The sequence below is a fragment of the Patiria miniata genome, unplaced genomic scaffold (assembly GCF_015706575.1).
Source record: "Patiria miniata isolate m_02_andy unplaced genomic scaffold, ASM1570657v1 HiC_scaffold_29, whole genome shotgun sequence".
Taxonomy (NCBI): Eukaryota; Metazoa; Echinodermata; class Asteroidea; order Valvatida; family Asterinidae; genus Patiria; species Patiria miniata.
The window spans coordinates 20,134,982-20,157,823 of NW_024037068.1; the positions used below are offsets into that span (position 1 = coordinate 20,134,982).

A 22,842-nucleotide genomic window follows, 5' to 3' on the forward strand; every position below is an offset into this window, starting at 1 on the left:
AAAAAATAAAAACACAAAGAGGAGCCAGCTATGCACGCCCTTGCAGTCCTACGAGAACTACCCTCCCAAACTTTGAGAACAGATGCAGTCCCTTTATTAAGCGTCATAATTACGCATTTTGCCTAATAAGTACTAATTAAGTCGGCGTAATTTATCAAGATCTGAGAAAGAGTGCTGCTATTGCTTTTGCCTTTAATAAGCATGCTTTTAGCTTTTTTCAGTGACAAAATGTGATTTCTGAGATAAAGTAATGAGGAACGGATTGCTAAATGAGCAATATTTGTAGAGCTTAAAAGTTAAAAATGGTAATTGTTTTTTATTATAATTGAAGCTTATTTTAATGATGCACTAAAATTATGGAAAATAATTGTGATTCTGCCACATTGAATATATGCCACCGAATATGTTTTCCTGAAATTTTATTCATTTTTAAAAAGCCACAGCCAGTATTTGGCTGTTGATGGTTTGACACGAAATTTTGAAATAATCAGTTTTTCTTTGAAGATCAATTCTAGGAAATATCATAATTGCGGACAGTTTTTATGGAAGTTGATTGACTCAGTACTCTTTATGTACTTGTAGTTTTTCTTTGAAGATCTGAGGGGCCAATTTCACGACACTGCTTAGCACTAAAATTTGCTTAGCACAAAAAACTCTGACTTATAAAGCAGATTACCAGCCAAAACTCCATGTGATGTATATTGCTCGTGATTAGTATCAGCTGTTTGCTTAGCATGAAAACCACATGGAGTTTTGGCTGATAACCTGCTTTTATAAGGCAGACAGTTTTTGTGCTAAGCAATTTTTTTGTGCTTAGCAGCGCCGAGAAATTGGGCCCAATTCTAGAAACTAACATAATTGACAATTTTTATGGAAGTTGATTAATTTCATTATGTACAGCGCCCTCTATGGGTAAAATACAGAAATTTACGCAGGTGCTCTGCAAAAAGAATTTAAGAAATTTCATTCAAATATTAACAAAAGTGTAATGATATTTAAGAGCAGAATACAGAATTTGTGCCTGTCATTTGGAATAGAATTAAAAGTGTAAATTGTAACACTTATGTACTTTAATGTTTGGTTTGATTTCCTTGTTTGGCATTAATTATTACTTGACTATTTGAAAGGCCATGCATGCAGAATTATGTTCATTTATTTCAATGAAGAATACAAATCTTGTAGAAATTCAAGTCCATTTTGATGTACATTGTAATATGTAGTAATTGCTTGTACAAGACGGCCAGCCTATAGTCCTATAGCATTTAGTCAAGTCCCACGCGCTTACCCGGACACGTGACGCACCCCGGATGCTGACACGTAAAAAGACTAGGGACGAGGGACTTGACTAAAGGCTAATAGTCATATAGTTATAGTTACAATGTAACTCTGACTGACTCACTGACTGACACACCGACTGACTGACTCCCCGACTCCCCAACTCAATGACTGACTCCCTCCCCGATTCACGGACTCACTCCCCGACTCCCCGACTGACTCCCCGACTCACTGACTCCCCCCCAGACTCACTCCCCGATGCACTGACCGACTCATTGATTGACCAACTGACTCGGGCCGACTGACAATAATTGGCTGAATCCGGCCCATTACGAGTAGATTACGAAAAGACTTAGACAATGCCAACGGAATAGCCATTCTCATATTTCTGGATCATTGGGAGACTTTTGAGGTACTTGGTGGCAACATTAACTGGTCCATTGTTTACCTCATCTTCAAAACAACACAAATGAAAAAGGACAGTGTCACAGTGTTTTTCTCCCATTGAGTAGAATTTTGGGCAGTGAGACCAGCTTTATTTGGCTCGCAATGATTGTCTGTTTTCCCCGAATTTGTTTTTATTTTGGCCACATTTTCCAACCCCTACTCTCTCAAAAGTAATTTGTGGCTATAATTTTGATAAAGTGTTTTCCCAACTGTTTTCCCTGTCACTTGCTAGTTTTGTACAAAAGAGGGCGCTTTTTAACATAGCCGTGGCTGCGCTGAGCCGCGGTATAAATAATGGCTTTACCAAATAATGAATAACCAAATTAATTGACCTGTTTTTTGTAACTTTATTTTTGGCTTCCGTCGCAACGTATAATAACGCTCAAATGTTCATACACTTACAAGGTTAATTGGCTTTAAAGGTGGTCACTTTCGTCATTTTCAAAAAATGGGTCAACTTGATTTTTGTGACTTTTTTGTGACACTATTAATTAACTTAATTGCGGTCATATCTAACAATTTCGTTTTATCACAAAGACACAAGACTTTGATTTTGATATTTTCCAGAAAAAAAAACAAAGATTGAGACGTTTATAAGTCAGTTAAATGTGTGTCCTATTCTCTTTAAAATCCCCAATTCGCATAATTTTAATAACAAGACTCTTTATGTTTCTATATATATTTGTACCGATATTGATGTGTATTAAAGTGGGCGGGCGGCCATAATTTATGTTGTACAAAATACAACATGCACAAAACGGCTGTGTAGTACTGTACGGACGGACGTATCGTTCGTGCACGCAAGGCCAAGGATGAGACGAACCGCATGGAATGCCAAACTCGCGACTTCTTCCAGCAGGATTTTTTTCTGTCTCCGGCTCCACTAGCAAAGCTCATAAAAAATGTCAGTGTGACCGCTGCAAGGCCTGAAGACGAGCTCCCCGGGACACTAAACGATCTTCCCGTGTATACAATTTCTTCTGCACGGTTTGTTGTTTTGGCCAAATATGTCATCCGTGCAAGCAGCAGAAAGTAGCGGCACCGGTGCTACTGTTGACAACAACGCGTGGACGCACGGCATCACCGAGTGGCTCAACAAAATGGCCGGCCTGTCGGCGTACTTTCTGTCGGCTCTCCAGTCGGGAGAAATCGACGTTTTGGACGTTCTGCTCATCTTTTGGGTCGTTCTGGCCGCCGTGGTGGTGGCCACGGTGTCATGGTACGACTCAATGAGGAGACCCAAGGGCCAGAAAGTTGCTGGTGGCGGCAGGGACGGCGGGAACGGGGCCGTACGCGGAAGTCCGGGAAGGGGCGGCTGGAGCGAGGCGACGCCGGGCCAGACGCCCGGAGGCCCCGGGGAGGCCGGCGCCGAGACGTGCCGGTGGTTGAACTCTCTCGTTGCTTGGATGTATATGCACCAGTCGCAGGCCCCCGGACAGTTATTAACGGCCTGGTTAAAAGCACTTAATGATCAGACAAGAAAACGAGGGGTAGGTATTTTCAATCTAGCTAGGATGATCCTAGCGTTATGTTTATTTTCAATCATGATATTGGCCGAACTGATTTGTTTACTACGTTACGCCAACCGGCCAAAATATTCAATATTGGTAAAAAGTGCATAATGATAAGTGTAAAAATATAAACCAACATCACTAAAGTTTAATTTGCATATTTTTGCATGAGCAGACATGGCAGATAATTTATTTTAATTGAAGCAGTGGATATTTGGCCGGCGCCAGTTCCTTTTACTTTTTACTAACTTGTTTTTTTGTTAGTAAAAGTTATTTTCGCTGATGCTTTCTATGATTTGTTCATAATTAGGCCTACGGCACATCGGCTGCGCTGGCGACTTTAGTTTGTCAGGGGTCTCCTTTGATGCCTCTGCTCTGGTGAACTAGAATTAAATGTTATTGGACATGTTGGAGTTCACCCAACTAGATGTTCTTGGAAAGAATGTTGCAACCTGACGCCACTTTTTCTTCATATATCATCTCAATGAAGGTCATTTATTTCACAAATTACGATGACAAAGACATGAATCTGGCACTGATAAACATTTTCAATTTTGTTAGGAAATACGTTGAACATTTTCTTGACTCTCCACAGACTTTGTACACAACTGCAGAAGTGGCGTCAGGTTGCAACATTCTTTCCTTGAAAACCAACAAGAATGTCATAGATAGAGGGCAGGGCTTTTGTTTTTGAGGGAAATTTTTTGGTGTTTTTGTGGTAACACGACGCTTAAGATGACAAAACATAACGTGTAAATAAAGATTGCGATAATCACAATATAAAACGTCTAATAAGAAAATTAGCATTTTCTACCAAAAGATATTTTTCAAAGTCATACTTACAAGAATAGGTCTAGGGTCATTAGAATTAAAAGATTGGTTGTAGAAGTCATTTTGGAATGATAAAAAATAAAAATACAAAAGCCTAATAAAGACTCAAACCAAAAAAGTCTACATAACTGCCCAACGGCTACATGTACATTGTATGTGAATTACAAGGGTTTTACCTGTCGCATACAAACGCCAAGCTTGCCCGGATGGGATGTGGTAAACAAAGTGAAAGTTGAATCAGGATGCATCAAACCGCAAATCTCCATGTAACACTATGCCTGGGGTCAGGTATATATGGGCTCCTGACGCGAACTTGAGGGCGCATTTTGATCACTTTCAATGGCCCAGTGGACTGGACAAACCTTGTGTGCGTACTGGTTTGGGCAAAGTACCAGTACCCAGGTCCCTTGGTAGAAGTTGGGGAAGGAAATAACAGTTTAAGAGGTGGGAGTAAAAATATCCTGGATATTATGCAAAATAGTCACACTGTGGATGTTTTTTTTGGGGTATGGATGGTTGACAAATTCACAACTTAATTAACAAGTCATTGTTTGTTTCTGGTTATTTGCCCAGGTCGACACTAGTTTTAAGCAAATTTTAGAATCTATTGAATAGGCCTATCTTTTGGTTATAACACCTCACCCACAGGTTTCTGTATCTTGATTGGCCGAGAACGAGTCACATGGAATTCGTTATGTTTACTATCTTACTGTGCAGTCATAAAGACCGTAATGGCTGCCTCGGTCTGAAAAAATATACAAGTAAACACAGCATAGAAACTAACGTAGCAACAAGAACGCTTCATGGATCATCTCATTAGGCTAGTGTTACCACACCTCTCGAAGCAGTCAATATTTGTACTACATTGCAAAAGGAAGCCTACAGGCATAGTGACCGTTTTAGCCGATTTTCAGCTAACTTTGACAGATTTTTTGTTAAAAAACGAGTTTGACAGAAAATTTCACAGAATGGATTTTTTTGGCAGATTTCTGGCAGAATTCTGCAAAAATGGTTATTTGACAGAAAAACAGCAAATTTGCCAAAAAAATGGTACGTTTGTTTACAAAAGCTTCAATTGTTTTCAAACAAACCCTTGCAAAATAGGAAAGGTTGCCTGGTCTAGCTAGGTGCTTAGGTTCACTGGGAACCGGATTTCGTTGTGACGCAACCGCGTTTTGCCTGAAATTGAAGCAATTTAGTCATGACCTTACGGTCACCCTGCCTGTATGTAGACCACTCTGATAGACGTAGACAGCCATCTCATAGGCAAATTACAACTGCTTGTTCAGTGCTACCAGGTGCTATGGGTGCAGTAGGCAAAATGTTCTAAACACGCACGCATGTTGCTCGAAATGTCTTCGAAATACTGCGCAGCCGATGCGTATCACAAAAAATTGATGCCCAAAATGACGATGCACGTGACGATCTGTAGGAAGTGACGACCTCATTTGAGAGAGACCTACCGTATTATCCTTTCACAACCTACAGAAAAACATTTTGTAGCCTAAAATTGAAAGTACAATGTAGACCCTGGGAACAAGGTTACATCCACCCCCCCCCCCCCCCCACACACAGACACGGACAGGTTTGTTTATTGTGTAAATCAAGGATTTCCTATCGTTCCCCATCTTCGATCTTTTGTTAACTATAACTGTAACAGCTCCCGTTGGTTTTGTACACGTTTTCTAATCAAGGCCGTCCTCCATTTGGCTCACTGTCCTCAATAATTTGATGATGCTTCATATTATGTATTGTTTGCCCTCGATTTATACCATAAACATGCACCCCCCCTCCCGCGCCCATCCCCCACCGCACACCCCTTAACAAAATAAATTAAATAAATTATAAATAAATATATATATTAAAATAAAACAAAAACCCAGCGTATGCATGTATTACAGGCCACAAAAATATTGTCATTTGATTACAGGGTGGGCGTGGTCATGCAATTTGTGTGAATAATAGTGAGTGGGCAAATAAATGAACTCGCAGATATTCACAATAGTGTCATTGTATCTCACAGGTGTTGAAATGCCTAACGCGTGTAGAATATTCTCCACGACTACACTACAGTCAACAGATATTGACTGTTCAGATTACCTACATTGCAAAATCAATCATTCATTTGGGCTTCACATGTAAATTTTGGTTTAAATACACAATGCAAACCATTGTTCACAATGCTCTACATTTGTTTCCCTGTGTATCCTTTCGTGTTTATTACAGTGACCTTTTTTCACTGTGTGATGACAGCACAATCAATGCAAAAAAAATCAATTTATTATTATCATCCTTTTTTTCTGGTCATGAAACCAAGTGTGTATTGAAACCACTCACGGCACTGCAGCCTGTAAGCCTATTTAAAACCCTAACCATACCAAATCCTCCAAAATCCTTTTTTGCAAATTGGAGGAATTTGCAGGATTGAGGTTACATGGCAAAAGTGCGTTGCTGATTTCGGAGTACGCAATGTGTCAAGGTCTTGGGCCGGACCCAGTGTTTCCCCTGGCTAATGAACTGGGCGAGGTGGTAACATTTCAAGTTGATGATTGAAACGAAATTTATGCAGTCTGCAAACTGAAAAGAATGCAGCGCTCACAAAAATGCGCGATGATTCCAAAAACACATCAAAATTGTGAGTTCTTGATACATGTGCATGGAGGTAAAGGAAAACGCTCATATATTACACAAAATGAAAATTTTTCAATTGATATTTCCTTTTTTGCCAATCTTCACAGCGAGGTGGTGATATTGGCAAAAATTGAGCGAGGTGGTCACTGAAAGTAGCGAGGTGGGCCACCTCACGTTTGAATGGGCAGGGGAAACACTGGCCGGACCTTGTGTTGTTTATGCTCAGCCTAGCATAAATTTAGTCCTTGATTATACTTGAAATCCTCCGCACTGCTCCAGGATGTCACTGGCTCTGCCTCAACTTATTGACAGTCAAAGCCAGAGGATTTTGCAGGATTCAGGCAGTGGTCACCTCTCCACGAACCATATTCAAGAAATAATGGAGGATTTTGCGGGATTGAGGTTTCATCTTATCAAAAAGGCCTAGGGAGTTAGGGTTTAAGATATAGTCCATCATTTGTAATCTGTGCATTTTGTTCGTTTGAAGCTACAAAAGTGTTCAAAATCTAATGAAGGATACTGAACAGCTAACCTGATGAAGTTTCAGCTGTATATTCCGAGAAAAACAGCATTCTAGGATCTCAATTTCAAATCAAAAGTTGCTGAATCATGTTTTGAATTGGGCCTGAATTCAGCGTCCGAGACGCATTCTCACTGAGCCGATTGCAGCTACATGTATAGGCCCTACGCGATGTCGCACACTGATCCGACGAATTATAGCAACCGCGTGTGCGTCGTGTCAATGCTTGCGCGCGCTTTGCCGAATAACAAAACGAACTACTAATTTAAATTTTCCTACGGTGCGGCTTAAGACGCACCGTTGGAAAGGCCTTCTTTCGTTGATTACTTCAAAATGACAGCTTGCCAGAAAGAATAATTTCACAGGGAGTTTAGTCCACTTACTATCTTTCAACCAAGTATGTTTTTCAACAATAATTACGCCAGTTACTTTTTGGATGGCTGCAAATGATGGACTATAGCTTTAAAGAAACCTAACAAGAGAAGCCAATGAAGAAATCGTAGGCTGTCATTTTAGATTAACTACTTTTATCGACAACGGTTTCGATAACCAAGCATATGCGTTCGGCCGTCTGCATACGCGATACGAAACAACGGAATGATTCTATGCTAAATCTACGTGTACACGTATCCGTTCAGATGCAAAGCCTCGCTTTTGTTTACCACATCCAGACCTAATTTCCGTTGTCAGGGGACTAAAAGTCAGGGCCTTTGTGGCTGGCCGTGCCGCAGTGTTTCATCCCCTAATTGGCTTTATTCACCTGTCAGTGTGTTGCGCGCTGCGCACTCGCTCCGGTGATTGTCAGAATTTGCTGTGTGCAACTGCTACATGCTAATGAAGCACCCTTAATTCTACCTGGGTCAAATATTATTGTACACGTGGCTGGCCGTCGATTTGTTGAATACATGTCTGTCTCCCCCCCCCCCCCCCCTTTGACAACCACCCTTAATGGACGATAATTGAGTTGTGTCCATTTACATGCAAATGAGCACCTACATGTACCGGTACATCTGGGCAATGGCTATTTCCAGTGTACTACAATAACTACATGCCTTGTGTAACACACTGTTGCAATACACTGTATGAAATATCTACTTAACATTTGGCTCGCGTTAATACTTAATCAATATTATGAGTAATTGCAGCAAACAATGGATTTAGAGGATCATCTGTGACATTCTGAATCTGAAATTTGGGTACCCATTTTTCTAATTTTAATACATGGAAAAGTGTTTTTATTATTGCTTACAAATATGCACAGACGCAAAAGTATTTTTTTTTTCAATTTTAATTCAATGTAAAATGCAGCACCACCCTTCAAATTTGTTTCAGTTGATTTTTCATTATTTAACTATTTAAAATACAATGTGTGTTTCTCACCTTTTACCGTACATACATCTGTACATGGAGCTATTTTTGATTTATTTATGTCCCATCAGGTAGTTCATCAAAATAATTTTGTTTTTTGCAGAACAACCTTAAAAAAAAAAGCAATGCATTTCATTCTTTGGATGCAATTCTTGGCGACGCCCTTGTATCTAATTATATGGCCTAAGGTGTTTAGGCATAAAAAACAAATTAGTCTTTGATTTAAAGGTAACCTGACCTTCCTGGAATTTTTAGGCCAATTTTTCGACCTTTGGCAAAACATTCAAAACACATTATATTTTGATGCTAAAAAGTTTTTTCTCATGCAGCAATTTTTTGTTTGTTTTTGGTCAATCAAATTAACAGAATACTGACAGTAAAGGTATATACGCATGCTAAAATAAACAATAACTGACGGACAGACAAATATTAAAAAAGATTTAAAAAGTAAAATTGTTTTCCTACCTACCAGTATTTTCAGGGCATTACCGTCAACAAAATACTTTTTCTAGGCCATTTTATACTGTAATGTATAGCCCTAACAGTCCTGAATCCTCCAATTTTAATACCATTTTGCATACCCCCTAGGGAGTTACCGTAGGGTTAAATTCAGTTTTGATTCACAATTAATACTAATAGTGTCTTTTGGTCTGTCTTTTTTTTCTTCAACCTTTGCAGAGTTCTGTTCAGGTGACCTTTGACCGACTGAAGGCGGGCAGTCTACCTCCTAAAATTAGTGCAATCCGAGCGGAGGCCGGCCCCAGGGATCTGCTCGTAAGTGTTGTGCATTGGCTTTGTGCATTGCTGCTAGAGGGCGCTGTTGCAATGAAAAGTCTGTATACATGTAGATTGACTTGATCTGATACGCCGTGCCCTCTGGAGACGTGTGTACAATAGGAAACAAAAGATTGCATGTACGTCTCCACAGGGCAATTTCTATAGATGAATATGTCTCCACAATGTTTTCGCGAAATAGATTTTACTCAAAAACTAGGAATTTCCAAGCTATGTTGATCTGTCGCAAATGGAAGAGTTTTAGAAAAGGGATATTAAGTCCAAATTTCAGCGAAGGAAATTCATTCTGGTTAAAATAAGAGCATTTTTAAACTACACTTTCAAAGTCGAAAACTTTAGTACACGAGAACAAAGGAATGTCTCCACAAGGATACAAATTCCAGTATTTGTGTTGCCTACGCATGTTTCATGACGTATGAATAAAATGGGGCCAGACTAATGCACATGTGGTATGCCTCACGAAGTTGGTTCGTAATCACTCTGGGAGGATGACTGCATTAAGGAGTGCATCGGAATGATAAAATCAGAGATGTCAGATGTAACAGGGACAGGGGAAAAAGTGGACCCAAAATGTATTGAAATGACCCGTGTACGTGTAGTTAAAGGGATTGTACATCATTTGCTTTTGCTGGAATTTTCAGAAACAAATGGATTTGAGGATTAGTATGTTAGAGAAAATATTGTTAAACTGACTTGTTTCACGTTTTGGGCTTGTAGATGCTGGAAAAACCAAGAAAACGTATCATGTTCTTGTAGTCTGGTTCCCTGACCCCACTTAAGATGAAACGGAGCAATTATTTCACTTTGGGGAATTGTAAGGTCAGAGAATCAGTCTAGCAGGCTTGTACCCCTTCATAGGTGTGTACATGTATATCAATTGCAAAGAAAAGTCAGAATAACTAAATATGAAAAATTAGGAACAGTTGTTGGGAAAAAAAAACAGTTTTCTCCAACGCTGGTCGGCCGACCATCGCTGGAAAAATACAGTTTTTCTTCAAAATGTCAGCACACCAGGAGCCACGATTTTAAAGGATGCTTTAGAATGTCAGTCCCTAACAATTCAGTAAGGTATTTCGTGATAATTTGATCATTTCGTGTTTTGATGTTTGCAAATGGTGTATCTTCCCTTTAAACCACCAGTATAATTGACAAGTTGAGTCGGTCATTAATTGTCACATAAGAGGACACAAGAATGGGCCTCTATGGAACATTTGAGAAAGTCTCACCATACGGGTACATATAGTGTACATGCAGTAGAAAGCCTCACATAATTATACTATAGTACATGTACCAGAATACCAGTAGCCTTTTTTGTGTGTATACATGTGACTTCTCTCTGTACATCAGTTTCTTCCAATTGATGTTCATGCCTGTGCGTATCAGAATACTCCTTAAAGATATAGTCCATCATTTGTAATTTGTGCATTTTGTTCGTTTGAAGCAACAAAACTGTTCAAAATCTAATGAAGGATACTGAACAACTAACCTGATGAAGTTTCAGCTCAGCTTCAGCTGTATATTCCGAGAAAAACAGCATTCTAGGATCTCAATTTCAAATCAAAAGTTACTGAATCATATTTTGAATTGTTTTGAATTGCAGCTATACGCGACGTCGCGCACTGATCCGACGAATTATAACAACCGCGCGCGCGTGTGCGTCGTTCCAATACTTGTGCGCGCTGCGCTGAATAACAAAACGAACTACTAATTTAAATTTTCCTACGGTGCTTCTTAAGAATCACCATTGGAAATGCCTTCTTTCGTTGATTACTTCAAAATGACAGCTTCCCAGAAAGAATAATTTCACAGGGAGTTTAGTCCCCTTACTATCTTTCAACCAAGTTTGTTTTTCAACAATAATTATGCCAGTTACTTTTCGGATTGCTGCAAATGATGGACTATAGCTTTAACAAGCTGCAGACTACATTAACAAATAAAACATACAAAACCATACTTTAACGACATTAAGATCCAGCTGTCTCACTTCATCATCGTGTTAGCAGAAGAGAGGTTTACATCCTGCAAAGATCAGCACATGACTAGAACAGTGTACCCCCCCCCCCCCAATCCTAACATAGCTGGGGAGACAGTAACAAGATCGAATCGTCGCGGGTCATGATGACAGAGTGGTATCAGATTAACGATGCTGCCAAGCAATTGCAACAGAAAACAAGACAACATAAGCCTATCGGTATTGTAAACCTGGGACCAGAGCGCATAGATTTCTATTCAAATCGGGGCGATTCACAATGCAGTGCACCACCAAGACCTTGCCATGGAGAGTTAATTTTTCCCAGTGCATTGTGGGAGATGGTCGACAAATTTGCCATGCGGGACATTTGAAATTGTTCAATTTCCGGTCAGTAGTTTCGTAAGCGTATGATTCGAGCATCTGATTGCCCTTTTTTTTTTATCACTATGGTGTTTTTTGGTAAGGCGGCAGAATGCTATGCCCCAGTCTTTAACAAATTAGCTCAAGTTGTGTACTGACACTCATTCAAATGGGCCATGTTTTGTCGACCGTAAACTTAAAAAATGGACTCTCCATGACAGATTCTTGGTGGTGCACTGCATTGTGAATCGGCCAAATTGATTCAGAATGGATACAAAAGTTCATAGAAGCTGTAGTGGTAACGGGATGGAAGTGAAGCATCCACATTTTCCATTCGCATGGAGACTTGACTTATTGCTTGGGTGTCATGAAAGTACTGGTACATGGACAACCAGTACCAAGCAATGTGGTGTAGATCCCAGATGACATGAATCAGACCAGTGTAAAGCCTGGTTTTCATATTGACTTTAAAGAGGTTGTGGAATGCTCGAAGACGTTTCCGTCCTTTTTTCGGGTATATGTAGCCTAAGGTGTGATGAAATAAAAACGACTATTGTTTCTGTCATGAAATGAGTACAAAGGTTACTTTTGAGAGCTACTTTTCAGGTCCTGTTTCGACCCGAACGTGCAATTTGTGTAAAAGTCGTCGTTGCGGGCAGCAAACAAAACACAGTAAATCGTGACGTAATAAACAGGACTCGTTTATGCTACTCTGCATCGGGAGTCCTGTTTATTACGTCACGATTTGCTGTGTTTTGTTTGCTGCCCGCAACGACGACTTTTACACAAATTGCACGTTCGGGTCAAAACAGGCATGACAGGACTTGAAAAACAGCTCTCAAAAGTACCTTTTGTACTCATTTTATGACAGAAACAATAGTCATTTTTATTTCATCACACCTTAGGCTACATGTACCCGAAAAATGACGGAAAAGCCTTCGAGCATTCCACAACCTCTTACGCAGACTGCGCAGACAGTGCGTGGAACCGTTGCCAAAGTTGAAGCGTGTTCAACTTTGCCGATCGCCTGCGAGGTAGTTTGCGTCTGTCTGACTTGTTGGCAACACTTTCGGATGAAATGTGTGTGTCTGCGTTACAGTTTGAGTCCTGTTTGCATTTCACTTTGCGTTTCTTACGTCGATAGGGAAACTAGGCTTAAGTCACCAGTGACAGTCGGTCATCGAGGTTTTCAAAATCCAATCTGTTGTAGTCATGTATTGATCTACGCAGGATCTAAAGGTCTGTCTCCTGCCAACGTGATGAAGTGTGGCAGCTGGATCTTAACATGGCGTGATAGTAAATTGTGGGGCGGGAACCAGTCTATCCCACGACAACAGAATTCAAAGGGCCACGAGTAATTCAATATTTGTGAAGTCATAATTCAGTCACTAAACATGCGTTGATTGTTTTTTTCTTTCAAAAGTGAATACCTTTTGTATTGTATTGCAGTGGCATTTTTTTTTATCAGGATGAAACTCGAAAAATAGCACGGGGAATACAACTTTAAACTGCTTTCTTTACAAACCATAAGTTGATTGTGTGTAGTTACAATTTCTGTCTACTATATTTCATAAATAAATTCATGAATTAAGTACATTTCAGCATAAAATACAATTACCATACACCTAAAAATAGAAAATTTCATTGGGAGAAGAGCTAGTGAACATGGACTACTACCGGTTCTACTTAATGGGACACTAGGTCCTGGAACAGCCCAATTGGGCTACAAAACGCACTTTGAACGAGATGATGTTAATCGGAAATAACATTTAAAAGTAGGATATGAACATATTAAAATCTTTATTTCATCAATATATATAAAGATTGAACACAAAACCCAGGTTATTGGTCCTTTTACAGACATATACAGGGTACAAAACAGACAAGCAGACAAACACAAAGTATTTAAAAGATAAACTACAGACAACTATCCTTTCAAAATTGGGCGTTTTTGTGTTATTCCTGTATTATGCGTGCGAGAACGAATTTCAGGGTCCAGGTTCGAGCTGTTTGGATGCTAGTTGTGATTTGATTCGTAAATTGTTCGCCTTTTGCGGACGTTGAAGAAAACACTTGTTTGCATTGGTGATTGGTCACCGCTGTTCCCGAGACACACAACGTGTGTATCGTGCACTGAGAACGACACAAACAACGTATTCATACTCCGTCATGTCCGATGTAAACAAGCGGGGTTTTTTTGTCTTTTCTCGGGAACGGTAAGACATTAGGTTGGTTTCCTTTCAACCAGATGTTTGAAATAGACTAAGTAAACAATCTAAAACATAATGTTTTAGGGGATTTCAGGACCTAGTGCCCTTAACATGCACATGTTTGCAGCCTATACAAAGGAATGATGCCAAAGGAATTAGCGACATCAAGACACTTTCATTTTTTTTAATTGGTAAAATGTTGAAAAAAATTAATGGGAAACAGGATATTAATAAAAAGAAGAAGCAAAAAGAGTGGCCTCAATACATGTAAAATGCTATATCTTTTTGGCTGACTTAATGAAATTTCAGTGCATTAGGCCAGGGGATATAATAAAGTCAAATCTGATAAGATGCACACTGTATGTATGTTTTTTCCTTCACTAAGTATACATGTATCTGTACGTACACACAGTACAATCAGAAATTAAAATTTCAGTTTTATCTATGAATGAGGGTCATCTGGAAACCCAGTACGGCTTATATAAAAATGAACCCAAATAAATATCAGTAACACCTGTTTTTCTGGTTAACCCTACCCAACCTATAAAATTACGCAGAACCTGATTTTTTTTTTAAGAAAAATAAAAATAAAGAAATGTTTGAATTATTTTTTGTTTCAATTTTTGCAAGTTGGTTGGCAGTGCAGTCTTGGCACACCGTGCAGTGCAGCCATTAAACAGAACATGTATAGCAACGTAGAGTGAACAGTTGATCCACATGTTACATACATGTACAAATGTAACTGTTAAAAATGCATGCCAAAAGAAACACTAAATTAAAAAAAAAAAAAACATGACTTTTATTACCAGCATCCCACCCCTCTTTTTTCTGGCTATAAACATTTACGGTCACAAATTTTTTGTTGTTGAATATTTGTTTTTACTAATCCACCCACCAAATTTATTTTAATTTTGTTTTCAATTTAATAATAATAGGAAACACAATTTGTTTTTCTTGGCTTATTAAATTAAACTTAAAATGTTAAATGTTAAGACACAGAAAGACAATACAAACATACACTTCAGACGAAGACAAATATAACAATTACAATCTTAGCCATGAAGGGGGGGGGGGTGTCACCTGGAGACACAAAAAACATGACTGTCTAATAAAATATTCTGTGTTTTTTTTTATCTTTAAATTTTATTTTAATCTACCTTTGACAGGATAATCATATAACAGGTGTTTAGAGAAACAATAAAGCACAATAGAACATTTAAAAATCATTGATGAAATATCTGTTAAATATAAATGGATGATAATTTAACGTTTTCAGACTGACGTGCATGTGTGTACAATGGAACGCTGGGCACAAGAGATTCTAAATTTGAGAATATACCAGTAGGCCCTGATAGTGATAACCTACTTTTTGTTAAACTCTGATTTGTTGAAAATTTGGTTGAAAAAGCTGGTCATGTGCTTGCATGCTATACAACACAGAATATTGCCTGCATCACCATTGTGTCACGCGAGGTTTAATTTGCGAGACAAATTTTAGACTACCACCCAAACACTTAGCATTTTTCATTGCTGTTTCCATGGCAACTGCTTAGTCGCGGTCAGCCAGGGGTAGACAATCCTGCCATGCCACATCGCTGCGCTTTATTGTCTGGCGACGCCGCTCTTTTGTTATGAGTTTTTATCATGTTACAGTACACTGATGGCTTTTGGGCACAGAGTCATGTAGGGGCACTGAGTGAAAAGTAACTGCACAAAATTCAGTATTAACTACATCGGAGATTGTGAAGTTATGGGCCCCTTCTCTTGCTTGTAGTCCAGAGAGTGTTTTTATCATTTCAGAATATGCAGCTTTTGTCAGTCTTTTTTCAATTCTAATGGCATTAGCTTTTGTTATTTTGAAAGGCATTAAAAAGTGTGTGTTTAGGGTGATCCTACACCACCTGGATTTTTGTGGCCAAATTGCCGACTTTGGGCTCCGTGCGCCAACAACAGAGGGCACGTTTTACCTCTTTTGAGAGCTCCGTGGACGGGAAACACAGCTTGCGTGTACTGTACTGTACTGGTTTGCGCGCGAAGTATGCACGACTTCCTGAATGTGCAAAAGTTATAGCCACAGCGTCGTCGGCGCGCGAATATGTTCGAATTCAACTTGCAATGGTTTTCGAGACTAATCCCCGCCTCCAATAACTTTGGAAACATTAGAAGAAGGCAGTGGATGGATCGGGAACCAGTCTAGGTCACCCCCAACTCTCATTTTCTGGCCGTTGATGGGGTACTTGTGCACGGAGCCATACATGTATGTGTACATGTAGCAGCTTAACACTGAATCATCATGTCTCGCTGTTACTGTAGTAGTAACAAATGTTGACAATTGTCTGTTGCTCCTACATATTTTGACCGATTTCAACCAAACTTTGTCAAAGGTAGCAGTAGCCCAGCCCCAACATGTCACATGACCAAACTGGGGTCAAAGGTCATCATGGGGCCCGGGGGTAAAAAACCTGATTTTTTTTAACTCAAATTCGTTGGCCCGCAGCTTCCGAGATATTTCCGATCGAGCTTGTTCATTGCCACATTTGGCCAATAGTTTACATTGATAAAGTATATTTTGAAAGTAAGAATAAGTCTACCCTGATGAAGTTGATTTGTGTGCTCTTGGTCAATCTATACAATTAAACAGGTTAATTAACCAGAATACCGTAATCAAAGTACACGTATACATGTACCGGTGCTATGAAAACAAAGTATGTACATGTAAACAAATTACTGGTAAGTACCGGTATGACCAATGTAGAAATGTTAACTAATAATAACATTTTCCTTACTACCTACATGTACGTGTACCAAGACTAGATAGGGTTTAGGATGTTATCGTAAACACACAATTTTTGTTTGTTTGTTTGTTGATGGGTTGTTTGTTGGGCGGTTTGTTTGTTTGTTTGGCCTCAGGTAGCAAAAATTGCCCCATGCACTTGGCATATTCATGAGATCTTCAGCCTCAGGTCACACCATAAAGTCATGAACTTCCACCGTCATTAATTGTTGCATGTGTTTCACGTTTACTTTTCTCTCACATCCATTAGCGGCAGATCAATGCTTGACTTACATTGACATCATATATGTGTTAACATTGTTTATTTGATGTACCCCATTTTTCTTTTCATCTGCTCCTGCATGGATTATAGCGTTGTGATCCGGTGGTATGTTCCATATTTTGATAGTTTTTATGCACGTCTGCAGGCATGTCTGGCATGTTTGATTGCCGCACGGAATGGCTATTGCATGTGCGACATTAACATTGGTGGAGTGCTTGGAGGGATTATAAACAGGCATGCTGCTTCTTCCCCACATTGTGGGCGTGGCTTATATACATGTAGGGGGAGGAGGGAAAATCAGTTACATCAGAAAATCTTAGCTACCGGTACATTTGAAAAATGGGCCTCATGCAGAAGTATCCCCTTGGCAGTTCTTAAGAAAGACGTGGGGGAGACCACTCAGGCATGTCAGGGAGGGATATCTCAACGCGTTGCCGATGGTGACTGACGCTCATGCAAAGAATAAAATTAGTAGAGCCAACCTTGCGCAATGAGCTACGGGTACGTGAGCGAGCAAGAGAGGGCGCATTTTTACCACTTTTGAGAGCCCCGTTTTCCCAAACGAGATTGGACAATATCAAAAGACGGTGCTCTCTCTGCATATTCATGATGTCCAGGGCTTTAGAGAATAAGTTATAACAATAAATGTTGTTCAAATCACCGACGATTGGCAGCAGATTCGTAGACTGGTCGGAAGTAGTCCTGACTTCTGATCAGGTGATCCGAGTTCGAATCTCAGTGAGCGTTTTTCACTTCTTCTCATTTTACCTTTTAAATAATTAAAGTGAGGAAGGAACATTGCTCACAAGACGTAAAGCCTAGCTTGGGTTTGTGTTGTGGAGAACAAGGCATTAGATATGCATGTAATGGACCAATCAGAAGATGGGAAACGGATGTCGTTTGGGGGAACAACAAAATTCACCGGCAGGACACGCCTCATTAAGTGCAACGTACGCACAACTTATTTTTAATATTCTGCATGTGCTCAAAGAAGTGTCTTTGTACCCGGTAAGAGCATCAGGGGCGACGGTATTGGATCAGAATGTCCCTCCCAGTGTTCTCCCCCAACTCTCCCTTTCTTATTTTTGCATGTAATTTTGCATGAACGCATCTCCGCAAACCAGCGCATTCCTAAATTTCTTCTTGAAATGCCTTAGAATGCTGGAGAAAGCATTGTAGATTTCATAATTTTCCAGGGGGCATACTCTGGGCCCTACTAGACTAAAAAAAAAAAACCAAAAAAATTCCACCCTCTCATCCCACCCACCCCCCTTATATCAACCTGGTACTGATTTTTTGATTTGCTTTTTCACTCAATTTTTCCGTCACACATCCGAAAAATAATGCTGCATAGTAATTATGACAACATGCATGGCTCTAAACAACAGGTCATATTTGAGAGGGGATAATTCTACAAATAGAGATGGCTCTAACAATAGGTCATAAACTTGTGATGCGTTCTGTCAAAATGAGACAGAATTAGGCACGGGCCGTAGCTGAGAAAAATGCCAAAAACTGAATAGGGATAAATGTACCGTATGTACTGTAATACCAGTAGATGGGTAGCTACATGTAGGCTACATTGAACGCACGTCGCACGGTTACTTACTTTTTGCCCATACTTTTCCAAATCAAGGTTTTACGCGTACAACTGGAGTGTATACCTTTAATAATCGTCCAAACTGCACTGGCCCCGGGGAAACCTCTGCCGTGTTCACTGCATGTTTATATCCACAGTGACCCCTAACCTTTTGTGTACCCCCCCTCCCCCCGAACATTCCCATCTCTGCTGGCAAGGCCGTGCGTAATGGCTAATCATCCCCCGTAATGTGATCGCGGAGGCTTATAACGCAATAAACACAGGGTGCAAGACTAACGCACTGGCCTAGCTACCACCGGTACATTGGCCACGAACGTGCGTGCACACGCATGTAAATTCAATATAAATTTACATGTGGGTACATGTAGCAAATATTTGGTATTGTGGCAAATTTTGCACAAGTACATTTTGTATGTATTCTTAATACACATGATGGAAATGTTAAACCTTAATTAAAACAAATGTCACCATGAAGATCACTTTGACATTATTTTCCATACACACAGGTAATTGCATTCATGTACATGTGCATGTTTACTGAAATATTCTGTGCATTCACATGTTGCACATTAAATATTTAGGACAATATGGGTCCTCCCCCCCAAAAAAATTAACATTATTTTTTCTTTACCTTTTACATTTTTTACCATGCACAATTGCACATAGTGAAAAGTTCCAAATAGCCACAAATGTAAAGGGATAATTTTCAACATGTGTGTTTACAAAATGTAATTTTCTTTTCAGAAATTTCCCTTTTCGGAAATTATACATGAACCATTCACCTCTCCACCTATATAAATATTCAAATTAATTTTTCTTTATTCACCATGATATTATCAATACATGTAATGGTACTGTACATTAAAGTTGTAAAGTCAAGACCCTTCAAACAAGTGCGAATGCACAATAAGGTCTGTTAGTGTTGCAAGAAGTCTTGCATGTACCGTACGGTACCGGTGTAAGTCTTGCATGAAATCAATCAAAATGATCCCTGTCAGAGCTAGCCTTGGTCAAGGCGTTCGTCATTCATCCGTACACGGTAAACGACCGGCGGCATGTCCTCGCTATACTGTGCATTAAAAATACAGCGCGAACAGCGACCTCATGCGGCCACTATTTTATGCAAATCATTTGGATCCAGATGAACGCTCCTGCCAGAGCTTAAAAATTGGATTCCCCCCCCCCCCTACTTTCAGAAGAACTGTTTTATTTTTCTATTTTGAGCCTCTGCAACCCTCTAAGGCCCCCCCAAAAAAGTCTCCGGTTTCTGGTATGGAGCTTGCCCAAAAAGTGGTGCGGCGACGCGGCTTTTTTTTTTTTTTACCTGACTTTTTTGCTTCAAATGTCGGCTGATGACTGCAAATGGTGCCCGACTAAGCTTAGTGCAAATATATGGGAGTCCAGAGAGGCCACATAAAGCTTATTCTCGACCATAACCCAATCTAAAAACACGTTAAAATTGTGCAGCAGCAGGATTCCAGTCAAACCAGTGAGTTTGGCGGTTTTGAGACATCATCTTTCATTGAAAAAAAAACTTTTTCATTTTGCCGACACGCATGGCTACGGCGACGCGCGTGCATACCAGAAACCGGAGACTTTTTTTTTTTTGGCCTAAGAAAGGCTTTTTTATGTAGGATTGCTTTTGCACACAGACTGATCTATCCAACCTGCCAGTAAACTGGTTCTCAGAACCAGCATTATAGGGCTCGTTCAAATGACGTCATTTCCTACAGACCAGCCGCGTGCATCGGCATTTTGAGCGTCAACTTGCATAACGCGCATCGGCTGCGTCGTATTTCGAACACATTTCAAGCAACAAACGCGCGTGTATGGAACATTTTCAACACTGCGGAATGCGTGCTTGATTGCGTAAAGTACGCAGTTGCAGTTCTCCTACAGACATGGTCGTCATTGAGCGAGCCCTATTGAGACTTTGGTATTTATAATGTAAGCACCACATTATTGAAACTATTGTTACTTCATCCATTCTTTATCTTTTGTTTTCATTCACAGACTGTGACGTGTCAGGTAGAGGCTACAGGGGTAGCGTTTGTCATCTTTGCCACCCAGCAGACGGCCAGCAGTGTCAAACTGTCCACCTGCGATGTAGCCATAGAGAAACTCATCGGGAAGGTGGGTAGTCAGCAGACAGACAGGCTTGGCTCAAGACTGGATTTGGATTGTTGTTTCTGTAAACGCAACAGCTGGTCTGATCCCCGACAAGTGCAGTTAACCCTCCTATGCAAACATACATTCTGCGCAAAGTTGTCCTTTCACTAACTCGGTCAAAATCGGTCAAAGTGACTGTTCACTCAGTCAAAGTGACTATATTTTCAACAGTTTTAAAGAGCTCCCAGCCTACACAAGGCAGGATTGACTGGCTGTGACTGTTTCGGTAACCTGATAGAGCTATGCTCTGACTGTAGGTGATTGATAAGCCAGCTGTGCCTACCGGTACTTCTTGCCTGCTTTTTGTCTGTGGACTGAATTTGACTAGTCACAGTGCTTGCTTGAAATATGACAGTTGGTGACTAGCCTACCAGTAGGTGTAAAAGGCATGGCAGGGGAAGAGGTGGCTGTAGGTAAACAGCTGGAGACTTAAAGGGAATATACATCATTTGCTTTTGCTGTAATTTTCAGAAATGAATGGAATTGGGGGGTTGGAAATATATAGCAAATATAGTTACACTGACTTTTTTGAGGTTTTGGGTTCGAAAATGCTATAGAAAAACGATCAAGAAAAACGATCATTTTCCTGTAGTCTGGTTCCCTGACTCCATATAAGAAGAAACAGAGCAGTTTACATACATTAAGGAATTGTAAGGTCAGGGAACCAGTCTAGCTGGCTCGTACCCGTTCGATTGCAAACAAGTGCGATGGTCAATTGGGGCCAGTATTTGGAAAAAAAAGCCAGTTGTTTCCAACGCTGATCAGCCGATCAGCGTTGGAAATTGATACAAAAATACCACTTTTCTTGAAAATGACAGTATACCAGGTGCCATGATTTTACAGGATGCTTTACACTGTCATTCACTAACAGTCCAGCAAGGTATTTCAAAATGATTTGGTACGGTAGTTTTATTTTTTGATGTTTGCAAATGTTGTATTTTCCCTTTAATGTGCTCACGTATACATGCTTGGAATTTCTCAGATCTGAGCGCATATTCCCTAGACTAGATTTCATTTATAACCGGCCAATGGACAGCACTTGCACGGTTTCGGGACCGGCTGCATTAGGAAAACAAAAAACAAATTCAGTCTTGCGCCAAGACTAGAATCTAGCTAGACTAATTTAACGAGTGTACATTTAAATGTTTAAATACAAAACCTCAAAAATCGTTCACAAATTTTCCCTTACGTTTGAATGGAATTCCAATTTTGAAAATGGGACCTGCGATATCCGCTGTCGGCCTTCCAGCTTTGCTGTACAAAAATTCAAAGATTTATTTATTTATTTATTTATTTATTTATTTATTATCCACATCCAACAGCAGAAAAAACCGCCAATTACAGGACTGGTTTAAAAATATTATAAAATTATTTTTAAAAAATATATATACATATATATATACATATATAATAAACACAAATATGTTCAAAAAGAATCATTAGATGCCTGTAGAGCAGTTGTTTTGTGCAATTTTCAAAGCATGATGGGCACCTTTATCAATATTTGTGTGCGTGATGTTTTTAATATACCGTACCAGCAGTGCTCCCTGCCAACATAAAGCTGGATTGACGAGCTGTGAACTTGATACAGCTACATGTATGCTTTGAAGTTTGATTGTAAGAGATTGATAAGCCAGCTGTACCTACCAGTTACCTGATTTTGCTGCAGATTTTGTTTCAGATTATATTTCTTGTACATGTACAAGAAATATAATCTGACTGTTGATGACTAGCGAGGGACAGGTATTAGTTATGGGAGGGGAAGTGGATTAAATTTCATCTGACTGTCTGTGTCTGTGATCAAACAATATGAGTGATCAACTTACAGAAATGAATAACATGTTCCTGTTTGTCGTATTACTTTTTTGAACAGTATTTGCACTGTTTTGAAATGATTAACACTTTTTCCACATTCTTCTATTGTCTGTTTGCATGCTACCCCGGTAGCTCAGAGTACAGGTATGTTTTGTCTACAGTCGCTACGTTTTTTTCTCTCTTTTTATCGTTTGTCATCAATGTGGTTATTGTTGTGTAACAAGCATCATATTTGTTTAATGTGCTACATGTAGTAGATGTACGGTGTATGAGCTCTGTGCC

The 22,842-nt window shown here is 39.7% G+C and overlaps 1 protein-coding gene across 1 annotated transcript in view; it reads left to right on the plus strand.

The window, feature by feature from the left end:
• Positions 1-2,472: 2,472 nt before the first annotated feature.
• The window catches only part of LOC119735612 (phospholipid transfer protein C2CD2L-like), a 76,325-nt gene continuing 55,955 nt past the window's right edge, over positions 2,473-22,842 (plus strand). Inside the window, exons 1-4 of the mRNA XM_038209382.1 lie at positions 2,473-3,212; positions 9,262-9,357; positions 20,590-20,709; positions 22,693-22,704. Coding sequence (XP_038065310.1) covers positions 2,730-3,212; positions 9,262-9,357; positions 20,590-20,709; positions 22,693-22,704 — 711 coding nt within the window. The 5' untranslated portion in view covers positions 2,473-2,729. The remainder of the gene's footprint in view (positions 3,213-9,261; positions 9,358-20,589; positions 20,710-22,692; positions 22,705-22,842) is intronic.